At 40.9% G+C, this 12,475-nt stretch overlaps 1 protein-coding gene across 1 annotated transcript in view; it reads right to left on the bottom strand.

The window, feature by feature from the left end:
* FBXL4 (F-box and leucine rich repeat protein 4) overlaps positions 1–10,389 on the bottom strand; it is a 61,651-nt gene extending 51,262 nt beyond the window's left edge. The window contains exons 1-3 of the mRNA XM_080616952.1: positions 10,364–10,389; positions 4,568–4,740; positions 3,168–3,757 (exon numbers count right to left, since the gene is read on the bottom strand). Of these exons, the coding sequence (XP_080473078.1) occupies positions 3,168–3,676 (509 nt within the window). The 5' untranslated portion in view covers positions 3,677–3,757; positions 4,568–4,740; positions 10,364–10,389. The remainder of the gene's footprint in view (positions 1–3,167; positions 3,758–4,567; positions 4,741–10,363) is intronic.
* Between the last annotated feature and the right edge of the window lie 2,086 nt (positions 10,390–12,475).

The raw sequence follows: 12,475 nt of genomic DNA, 5'->3' as shown, positions 1-12,475 counted from the left end.
TCTTCTCTGTTTAAAGCAGCAAAAGTTATGAGAAGACAGAGAAATCTCAAATTGCTGGAAGTTAGTTGAAAGTAATTTCACATTAACTGCTGAAGAGCTGATCCCACCTCTAAAAATGGCTCTGAATAAAGCTGATCTGAGAAAGCACCATACAAAGCTGTAACTGATAGCAGTATTCAGTGCACCAGCAACCGAGGAACATGACTAAAAACCTTTTTCTGAACACCTGTGTGTTTTTCAGACAATTGAAGCATAAAGTGAGCAACAGCAACACACTGGCCAATGTGAGCTATAGCCACTTTTCTACAAGATTATATAAAGTCCCCTTGAGTGAGGGCTGTGGTGGTCCATGTCCTTACAGAGCCTCTTGTAAGTTAAAGGTTTTTGCATACAGCAGTCTTGGATAAGCTGATGTTTTAAATATTAAACAAAGAATAAAAAGACTACTCAGCTCAACTAGTATAATCCACTAAACATAACATTTAAACAAGTCTCAAGAGACTTTTTCCTCTCAACATTTTTGAATTCACCATTAATATGGTCTTTTCTTCATATCAAAGTAAGAACTGATGAAAAGGAACTTTTCTAATGACCTGCCTTTTCTACACTGGTGTTCAGAAAGAAACAGATCCAGAGTCAGCAGATAAAACAAAACAGTACTTTAAGGTTTTTAGGGAATAAGATGATTTAAAATTTTGCATCAAAACAGAAAGAGGAGGAAGACAAATTCTAAGTGTCCTAGTAATTCATACAGGGCCTTTTTAACAGAAGGAAATAGTACAACAGTTCTTCAAGTCCAAAACATCAATTCAACACAGAATAACTGAGATTATCAGCAGCATTTCACCTTCAAAAAACATAATTCTTAGTTGATACCTCAGAAAATTTTTGGAAATGAAAACAAGGGTCCAAGAACTGAAGCAGAAAAGAGACCACATTCTTGCAACTCTTCATATTCCCCTTATAAAGGGGAGCGAATGAACAGAGGAAAAGTATTGCATACCTCATGTGGAGAAAGAGTTCCTTTATCTTCCCTTCGAGACATTAAGACATGTTTGTCTCTTTCAGAAGAAAGAGCCAAACCAAATGTGCAGCTCTCAACAGACAAGCCCTGCTGAGGAAAGGTAAGCCAAAAGGAAACAAACAAAAAAAGTCTAACACTTTCCTAGCATCAAAACTGACAAGTCCTGAAGATGCAGCACAGACAACTTCTTCTGAGGCTCCCTGAGACAACCTTCTTCTAACCAAGATACTGTTAACGTAGGTAGGCAGAACAGAAGATACTCTTGCCTACAAATTCAAAAGCAGGGTCCTACAGAAAGTTCATCCTTATTTATAACGAAAACGGAAAGCCTGAGGTCTAGCTCTGTCCACACCCCAAGCGCAGTCATAAAGCACATCCAAGAAGTTTCATACTAGTATTTTTAAGTATTTTTACTTTCACCTTCTTTTAACACTCTGAAATTATTTTATTCATAAGGCTCCTTACCAAATAGCTCTTTCAGTTAACACTTCTTAAGCTTTCCTACAACGCTTATTGGTCTTTACACAAAACTACAAGAAGTAGTATTTTAAGAGCCAAAACCTAAACAGGCATTTCTATAAAACAGCATTAGCTTATTACTCAGAACTATACCTTCATACCATCCTGCAGCACACAATCTTACTATTACTCTAAAGCAGTATTATCAAGTTACAGAAATATCTTCATAAATTTGCGCTACATCATAAAATAAAGTCGTAAAATGAAAGTTCACAGAGTAATTGACCAAAAATCATTTCACAAATAGGTTCTAAGTTCAAAAGTCTTAAAAGCTGCCTTCACCACATATCATTCCATAAATAAGTTCTGTATTACAGTGCCAAACACACTTCTCCTACTTCCGAAGCTAGATGGCCTATTATTATTAGTTTGATCTATCACTGTCCCTTTAATTCGGATGTTTACTTTAGAGCTATACAGTACATACTTATCAGAGTGCTGTAAAACAACAGCACCAAAAAACAGTAAGTGGCAGAACCACACAAAATATACTAATCGGGAATTTTGAATATATAACGTGACACCTGATTTTCTAGGGATTTTGAATAAACATCAATGGCCTAGTATTAGCAAGCATGGGATACTAAATTAGACCTCAAAGTATGCTTTTTAGTTGCCTCTGTAACAGGCAAGTCAGGAAAAAAATCACCCAGTATCCAAGCTAACAGTGCTTATACCACCACAGCGTGCATTTTAAAGGAATACAGTATTTGTTTGGCATCTTATTTTCTAGAGGATAGTCTTTCTTCCATCAGTTTTCTTTTATGGGTTATTTAGTGTCTTTTTGATGTATACAGAATGCTTTGACTGCATATACTGATGGCTTTTCCCCGTGTTCTTCCCCACTATGCTTTTACCTGTTCTCTTTCTCCTTCCATTTCTATTTCCTCATCTCCTCACTAAGAGCTTCACACCCTGTACAGTGTTTTTCTTTATTATCTTACCAATTTCCAGGTCTCCATCTTCCTGCCCCCAAAATGAAATTGCATCATGACTTCCTACTACGAGGAAAACCAACAAGATCAAATCGGCTTCTTTTAGTTTATGAAGCAAGTGTAAGAATGTGTGGCTAACACCCTTTGATCATACCACAAATAAAGATCAGACAAATAGCATCACCTTTTGTCCAACTGTTCTGTGCTTCTGTGTTTCGCCCCATTTCCGTACGAACACTTACAGTGCTTGATTGTACTATACATAAAACCTAACATATGCAGCCAGAAGAAAGTTTATGGCTACTTGGAGAAGGATGATACAGCAATCATGAATCCTCAGCCTCTCCTACACCATTTGCTTTTCTTATTGGAGAAAGAGAAGAACTCGGAAATGTCACTTCAAAAGTGATTTTTGTACATACATAATAATTATTACTCATTAAAATTCCAACACAAAAACTATCATTACACGAATGTAATTAGGATCTGCATTAATTCCTACAAAAAAACCCCACATCTCAAGTTGCTATCAAAACATGTCACCAGAGTTTTAAAAACATACAGAAATAGAGGAAACATCAGTGGATCAGATATAAAACAGAAGTACTAGGAAGTAAAGGTTGCTACACAGCATTATTTGTAGCATTTAACATCTTACAGGAAAGCATAAAGGAGAAAAAAAAAATTACCTTACTTCAGCTGGCAGATTTTGTGAGTAAGGGTTTGCAGAGCATGCCAAAATCCTGACTACAGCTCCAGGATGATACGTTTCCAGAATGTGCACTGCAGTGGGATAAACTGGTTCCTCAAAAGCGAGTTCCACGTAATCCTGGCTACAGAAGGTCGGTGGTGTCCTCTTGAACGGCAGTCGAGCACTAGGGCAACGATCCCACCAGGTTCCATAAGTTCGAAAGACCGCAGTCTGAGTAAAGTCACCAGAACTAGGGTACACATTAGGAATACCTGCTAAATTCCACATGGTATATGACATGCTGTTTTCACTACCATAGTGAGAGCTGAAATCCAACACTTCTTTGGCATACTGAACTATTTCAACATTGATAGGTAAGGCTCGGGTGTTTGATTCAATAGCCCTCCGGCTGTTCATTTCTCCTCTCGTCGCTGTCCTAGCTCGGCGCCGAAGGCACATATAGTAAAACATGCTCAGAACTGTTAACATGGGAAACACTGGTGACATCTAGATCTGACTTGGGAAGATGCAAAAGGTCAGGAGTCCTTTATAAGGTGCATTAACTGCTTGTGGTGTTTTGGAAAAGAGCTGATAAAACAGAATGAATAAACATAGTAGGCAGATAAAGCATTCTTAGAAAGCAAAGTGTACTCCTTTAGATATTGTCTTAAACAAAATACTGCTACTAAACCAGCAATAAACTACTACATTTTATTTTAAGACAATTATTTAGTTAGAGGCAATTATGTGCAGCTTCCCATTTACTGTGTTTAAAAAAAAGACTATGAAGAAACATTAGCCAAAACTAGCCCTCAAGCAACAAAAGGCTAATGATTACATAAAGCATTATTTTCAGAGATTTATTAAAAGGAAAAAAAAAAATCTTGCATCAACTTATGGAAATGAGATCAAGTATGAAATGAAATCAAGTATGAAATGAAATCTGGCCTTTGCAGTAAACAACTGTAGAAGAGTATCTGAAGGTACAGCTAAAATTATCCATAGTATAGTTTCAAAATACTTAAAATAAAACTGACTTCTAAACAAAGTACTGAAGTACGGCTGTAGCAGCAAACAGCTCAACAAAACCTAAGTTACTTCACTGCTTATATTTTGCAGTAAGACTCACTAGACCCAAATTAGTTCATTTAAAGCTAGCTCAAGTGTATCTATATTATGCTAGAATCTGGGGAAAAAATAAACTCTTAAAGATAGCTCATGTAGAAAGCTGGACAGCCGCTCCAGCAAACTGTTATCTAATTTGTTCCCATGATTTGTGAACAGTTTTAAGAGTGAAAAAAGTTGAGCTTTGGGCAGTTAATATAAACCAAAAAATTAACCCACTGCTTCCTATATCAGAGCACTAGCCTGAAACACTCACAAAACCACTGCCTTTACCCTTTGAAAGTTGTCCATGACAGCATTCACCAACAATAGAAGGATCACCAGCCTCCTGAAGGATGCTCAGAATTCATTAACAACATCATCTTCGTTTAAGCCAAGCAACAAAGTAAGTCTTCAAAAGAGTCTTGGCATCAGAAGCTGAAGTCCCCATAGAAAGCATTTTACTTCTGATAAGAGAAAATATTTTAATTTATGTAACAACCCAGTTAAACACAAAATGTACTAGATCTGCATGCTGCTAGGCCACCTAAAAAATCAACACAAAACATACTAATAATTAAGGTACAGATGTAGTTTACACAGCCTACACCAAATCACAAGACAAACATACAAGCAGGTTTAGCAATTAGAGAAAGTCAAATTGAAAGCAAGACTCTTTAGTAAAGTTTTCTATTTACAACAGGTGTGAAGAAATATTTATAGCTGAATGTTGTCCTCGGGCTGTATCATATTCCCTACTAGTAAAGATCCTCTTACATATGCTTGTCCCATATATAGCAGCCACTTCATATCTGCATGATGTAAACTTTTAGATTTACTAACACAATAAATGCAGAACATTTTCTCTGATTACTGCTAGCAGTACACAACACACTTGGGCAATAACACAGCACTCCAGAATTCACATCCTCTAGCACTACAAACTTTCTCACAAACTGGCCTTCTGATTAACTTGTTCATCAGCTTTACTAGGAAAGAAAAACAAGTAATGCCTGTAACCTGTTAAGAGGTCAAAACAGGGATGACTAAGCACGTCTCAAAATAGAATCAACATTTCTTCAACAGCCTGTACTGGAGTCGCCAGTTAGTTTACCACAGGATACATAGTGCAGTAAATCACTGAACCAACAGAGCTGACTCTTCTACTGCAAAAGATGCATCAAACAACAACTACCATGTTGCCTCTTATTGCCTGGCAGACAAACTGATGTGTGCAATGGGTACCATTCTTCATAGAGCTTTTGAAGTAGGGTAAATAACTGAACAAATTGAGATTAATCAGAATTACTTTTGTATGTCTCTACATAAACCCAGAGGTTTTTTTCTTAGGTAAATTGCTTGTTTCCCATAATGACAAAATGCACATAACAGCTCTCTTTGGCTTGAACATTGCCAACAAGAAGGAGCTTGTGGTAACAGATAAGGACAGGCTGCACTATTTGACCCTCTTACTTGTGACAGTGAGAAAGTTTACTAAAAAGTGTTCACTTTTCACTTTCATGCCTCTTCTATTATTAGCTTTTTGTTTAGTTCTTGTCCTTCACTCAGTTTCACATGTTGACATAGCTGTCAGCAACATGAATTACCCCTGACATTCAGTGCAGAAGGGAATGCATAAGACAGTATGCTGGATCCACTTCAAGCTCTCCTGAAATGCCAAAACCCAATAATGTCACATTTCCCCCAAACATCCTGTTGAACTACTTTTTAGAAAGGGCACCGGGAATAAAAGCACCACAACCCCCAATCTCTCCTCCTCACAAAAAAACCCAAAAAAACACCAATCAAAAAACCCCAAAACAACAACAAACCGAAAAACAAAACACAAAAAGAAATCCACCCCAAGAAACAAAAGAACTCCAAACTGAAAACTGTTATTTTATCTTTACAGCATGGAGCTGCTGTAAGATGTAAATGAAGATTACAAATACATCCTCTTCCTGGATTTTTCCCTCTTAAAAAGAAAAATCTATTTACAGAATATGCCAACAGACATTAAACTTCAACAAACTTACTGCTGTCAAACCCTGGAATCACATATAAACCAGAATATACACCAGCTTCTAACTCAAAATTTCACTAATTAACATGTTTTGAAGGCTGCTCCATGGAAATTATAGCTTTACAGAGCTCAATTTTAAGAATATGAGGTATTTCAAGATCAGGTACGAATCACTTATCTCACATACACATCCTACACTTCTCACATACACACTACACTTCACGTTTGCATTGCAAACTCCAGGCTTCCTCTGGCCACAGCCAGGAGCTCTTAAAGCACTGTTGTAAAACTCAGCTGTGCTCCTTATCAGCTTGTCAAAGAGCAGCTCAACCACCAACTGGTTCAGAGCTAGGCATCAACTAGCTGGCTAGTTTAAGCCAGGTCTAACAGAGCAGGTAACTTGAAATCATGCGGCAAATTTTCCATTAGCAGAAATGGAAATTATTTTCATAAAGCCTGGAAAAAATTGGTATCTTTGACACTTACACCACTTTGTCAATTTTGGCTAACGTTGGTCAACAGGCTGAAAAGTAAGTAAGTAGGAAGAAACAGGGAGGAGCATACAGCTTTCATAAAAACGTATTAGTTTAAACAATACAACTGGAGGTAAATTACTTCCAAAGAGTTAAAAGCAATATAGAATTTAGTAGATTAGTTTCCAGTAAGAGGAAAGAGAAAATTATTAAAAAAGAAGGAAAATGAGCATTAGGACTACAATACAAATAAGAACTCTTCTTTTGGCATTTTAAAAGAAGTGTCAAAAATTGTGTACAGTTAAAAGACCAAAGAAAAATTGCTCAGAAGGTTAAAGGATAATAAGCCAGTGCAAGAATTACATTAAATACGGATCAGTCGGGCCAGATGATATGGAGAGATTTCTTCAGGAACTACCACAGGTCAAGCTGGTTTCCAACTAAAGGGACTTAACTTTGCAAAAAAAGATTAAAATGCAGACTCAGGCCTATACAAAGAGTTAAGATAAACAGTGCTGGAATGGAGCAGTTCATGTACATGCAAAGTTTATGTGGAAAAATTCCCCCTCCCCCAGACTGCTTGATTACTTTTAAGACATCCATTTAGGCCTATGCAACTATACCTTCCAATAGCTGACAGCGTCTTTGGCCTGTTGCATATTATTGATTTCTACTTGTACAGGCATAATTATGCCAAACTGAAGCTTAATAAAGGTTTCTTTTAACTGTGTCTTATTATCCTCCTCCCAAGAAGCAGCCTTCTACTTCTTTCCTTTTATTTGGCTTCTTTCATATAATCATTTTTTTCTGTCAATATATCACTAAACAGACTGAAATGGCACTATTAAACATCAGGAACTCCAGTGGCCACCACAGACTAGCACTGAGGGTGTTAACTGTTCAGTCAGAAACAAAAAGCAATGCACTACGAATGCACAGCAACATTGTGAGTTGCTGTCCCAGGCCTACCTGCCCATTTTGCACTTCCAGACTGTGTCTCACCCCTGGCCTCTTGGGGCTGCCTGAGCTCTGCCCTCCCACCTCACGCCCATGCAGACTCATCCCTCTCCGCTCCTCAGCCACCTCTCCAGCCAGCAATTCTGAGGAATATCAGGGCTCTCCCACCCAGACACAAACCACTCCTGCAAGCAAGTGTAGGGTTCAGTCTGTTCATTCCCCTGAAATAACTCACTGCTAGTTAACAAAAATGAGTGCTGGCCCTAAGAGGCAGTAAGACTGCAAGACCCTCAAGTCAGACCAGCGCAAAGGGCCATGGAATGTTACCTTTGAGTTCACAAAATAGACAGGACTTCAGAGAACCAGACCGGACTAGGCGTGGCATAAAACTTTCCTAGGAGAGAGAGATGCCACCTTCTTTCAAAATACATTACAGCCCATCACTTTACTTACAGTCTCTCCTATTCAGATCGTTACTTAACTGACAGCTATTTCAATTACATGAGGAAATACCCTTTTTCTATTATGATTAACTCTTCTTCCCTTCATACTATACATAAAGTCTTCTAAGACTGTAATTCACTTCTTTCAAACACAACAAACCTATATAAAGGAAAATGTCTTATGGATTCTGTACAGATTTCATGGGAACAGGCACTAATTAAACTAAAGCATTCAAAAGCCATAGATCTTTTCAGTCTTCTTCTATTTTGCCCCTCTTTACAGGGATTTTATGTACACAAATCTATTTTATATTTCCTCCTGAAATGATGCCCTTAACCATCCCTGGCAAAGCATGTGTTAGACAAGAATTTGTACTATTTGAAAAGCACATGTACCTACAAGTCATGTATACACATCAGGTTTGATTTTTAAAGCCACAGAGGTATTAATTCCCCTTTACACCAGCTTTGCTAATCTCACACTTGGGACTACTGTGCCGAGTTTTCTTTCATTTGACTATAAATGAAACAACAACACCGACAAATTACAAAGAACATATAAATGACAAAAGCAATAGATTGTATTATCTCTGAAGAAAGATTAATGCAATTTAATATACATGTCTTAGATAAAAGATGGTAAATCTCTCAATTATCTTTGTACATTAATGAACAGAGGGAATACCGGATCTGTACATTACAGGCTAAACCAGAGTATTTTTACCACAGGTTAGTATCTCTCACTGTTAATTACCTAGATTATACTAACATCTACACTCAACTTATTGAAACCAGAAGCTAATATTAATTAAAAATTAATAAGCTCTTTAAGCACACTTTAAACTCAGGCCCTATTTGCTGTGTTTCTTTTTGTGTTATGGCACTATGAGCAGCCATTTGGGACTTATAAATTTACAGTTTGAAAAATAATGGAACATCATGACAATTACATCTATTTAAAATCTTGTTTGTGGTGCCATCATGAGCATTAAAACATAGGAAATCCAGTAATTTCAGATTACTTCACTGACTGCCCATTCCTTCCTGCTAGGAGCAGAGCTCACTGCACAGTGTTAGCATCACAGCACAAAACAGACAAAAGTTCCTCAGGCATCTGCAACACGGCAAGGGTGACCGTTGTTGACACACACAATTCACATATAAGTAATTGTTTCTCACTATGGGTAAATCATCAGGTAGCCCCTTTTTTAAAACGGGTCATTCTACAGAGAGCCTGAAGTTACTAGCATCAAACCAGCTGCCCTTCCACCTATGGTGAAACTCTCCTCCTCATGCAGAAAAAAAAGTAAAAATATCCCCATTCAATGCTACTCTCAATAATCAACTGAAGTGCATCTGTGTTTCCATTTTCCCTTCACCATGTTGTACCACCTCTCAATGCAAGCATACTCTGTATGTCAGCCGCCTCCCCACTGCCCTGACCAGAGCGGATTAGGCCACGGAACTATCTCCCACCGTCCAATCACCAGCCTGCGCTACGATAAATAACAAGTCACACCAAGTGAAGCGCCCCGAAACACGTACTAAAATAACAAATACGGAAGTACTGCCAGCTGAGCTCCCGCCCTGCGCTTCTGTCGTGTCGTGACGGGTCAACTGGGGCAGGGAGGTGCAACTCGTGTAACACAACAGGTACCGCGCAGCACTGAACACCTGTGGGGAGCCCGGCGCTACTGGGACAGGCATAGGAGACGACACCCCGGCGCTGCCGGCTCCTACAATGGCTCCTCCGCTGTGCCCCATCTCCTCCCCTAATGTCGCACTCCCGGGGTGCCCGCGCTCCCTGCCGACACGGACCTTCGAAGGGTCAGGTCTCATCGAGACCCACGGGCACCGGTGGGGCTCCCCCACCGCGGAGCAGGCGGGGCTGCCTGGCGCCCCCACCGCCGCCCGGTCCCCTCCCCGCCGCCCAGACAGCAGCCCGCCCCGGCACCGACAACCACCGAACCACCGCCGGGGAGCCGTCCCTGCGGCCCGGCCATTGGGCGGGCACACACCTGCGGCCGGCCTCACCCGCCGCACAGGACCAGGATCGGCACCGCACGGGGCTGCCCCCGAGCCCGCCATCGCGCTCACCGGGCCACGTCCCGACGGGAGGGGCCCCGGTGGCCAGCGCGGCCCCCTTCCCTTCCCCTCCCACCCCGCGCGCGCGCGAGCGCAGCCACCACCCTACCCCGTCCGGAGGGCGGAGCACCTCGGGCCGCGTGCCACCGCCGCGACACGCGCCGCCGGAAGCCCCGCAACGGCGGCGGGGGCGGGGCGCCGGAGGAAGGGGCGGGGCTGCGGGCGCGAGCGTCGGCGGGACGGCGCTTCAGCGCGGGCGGGAGGGAGGGAGGGAGGAAGGAAGGAGCGACCGTTAACGGCCGCGGTGGGTGGTGTGCGCTTCGCTGAGGGAGGCGGCGGGAGCGCCCGGACCGGACCGGACCGGCGTCCCTTTGTTTTAGTTGCAAAATGAAGCGAGCGGCGGTGTGGGGCTATTGTTTTGTTATTGTTTGTGATCCAGCCCTCTGTGGCTTGTGTCGTGGTGAGGCGGGTGCTGCCCACCTGCCCTTGGCAAGCCCTAGGCTGGTTTCTCCCAGAGCTTTTCATCAAGCGGTTCGTAAGTCCTGCCCTAGTCGCAGCCCAACCAGTTCATGCTTTTAACGTGATGTTTTGAGTCCCTGGAGTGTCAGAAGGCCAGCCCTGATTTTAATTGATCTTAATGAGTGCTTGCTCCAGCTAGCGAACCTTAGTGCCTCTTGGTTCCCTAACAGGCATATTGCAAGTGTGTTTTGCTTCCATGTCCTTTAATTCAGTATGCATGCCCAAGCATTTGTGCTTTCAACCCCCATTTCTGATCCCAGCTCTTGTAACAATTGCTGATACTGCTATCCACATGCCTAGCCTCCTCATGTGTCCAGAAATGCTCCGTGTTAGATGGTGCCTGTGACTGTGTAGTTACGGTAGAAAAGAGTGATGATGCTGCCTGACTAATTGGTAAAAATTTAATTCTAAAAAATCCAGAAAAGATTAAAAATACTTGTAATCTAAGATACTTTTTGTATAATGCTTTAATACAAATTCTATACATTTTTAATGCATTCAAAATATAAAACTCCATATATTTCAGATATAGTGCCCTCTGTTGCTAAGTGTAGTGGCAGACAGGCGCTGCCCTCCACAAGTGGATATGCCAGGGTGAACAGTTTATATAGGTGATTCATATAGCTGCCTGCACATGTGTGCATGTACAGAAATACCTGTACATACAGACAAGTTTTATGTGCGTAGGGTGCCACTGTACCATTTTTAAACAGCAGTTTAAGGCATTATTTCTGTGGAAGAAGAAGGTAGGCTCTTCAGTTTTAAGTGGTGGTGGTGGTTATGCCTTTCTGCCTCTTTTAACCTCACTTCTATCCTGCAGTAAGGTACTAGCTACAGGGTGCTTATAAAGGTGATTTTAATAATCACCTTCCCAGGCAGTGGCCACCTCAAAATTTATATTCTTACTACAAAAAAAAGATGTCAGAATAAGACTATGAATAAGTTTGAGTCAGAAAATAGGTTAGGCATGAAGATGGGTTTTTTGAGATTTATTTTGTTTACATTATTGTTTTCATTTTAAGTTTTGTACATATCGTGCTATCCTCCCTTTCTGAATGTAATGAAGGGAAAGGGAACACTTGTAAGGGGCAATTTGTCTAACCTATTTAAGACTTCTACTTTAGCATTAAATATGTCACCTAAGAACAGAGATGGAGAAGTTTCTATTTCTGCCTATTGACTATAAAGAAAAAGCAGGCAACTAGGGGATATATCAGTACAGAGGTCTATATTTGCCTGAATCATTCCTACCCTGTGTTTAAGACTGTATTGAGACTGAGTTCTGCTTCGGTGTAGAATACAGACAGATATGAAAACTTTTTCTCTTAGTCTGCTCATTGCCATCTCACAGAGGCTGGAATTATCACAGATTCATCTAAATTTAGCTTTGTAAAGGTTATGTGTTAGATCTAGTCTGCTAGGATCATTCTATAATTCATTGGGACACATGGATAGCTCCAGGTGATCCAGCCTATTGCATTCACTCCTACAACAGGTGCCCAAGATACATGGAAGATACCACTGTTTGGAGGTACATCTCTCTCTGCTTGGCATAGACCATACTCAGGCTTTCAGACAGCAAATAGGATGTGCTGTGTATGAACACATCCCTACTAATCAAGACAAATTACAGACCCAACTCTGCTGTTATTCACAGAGGTTGTCCAGCAGCAGAGAGCATTTTAAAACTGCAGAGGGACTA

This window comes from Psittacula echo (genome assembly GCF_963264785.1).
Source record: "Psittacula echo genome assembly, chromosome: 4".
NCBI classification, from domain to species: Eukaryota; Metazoa; Chordata; class Aves; order Psittaciformes; family Psittacidae; genus Psittacula; species Psittacula echo.
Note: the sequence above shows the minus strand (reverse complement) of the source record. Positions and strands in the feature narration are given on the sequence as shown.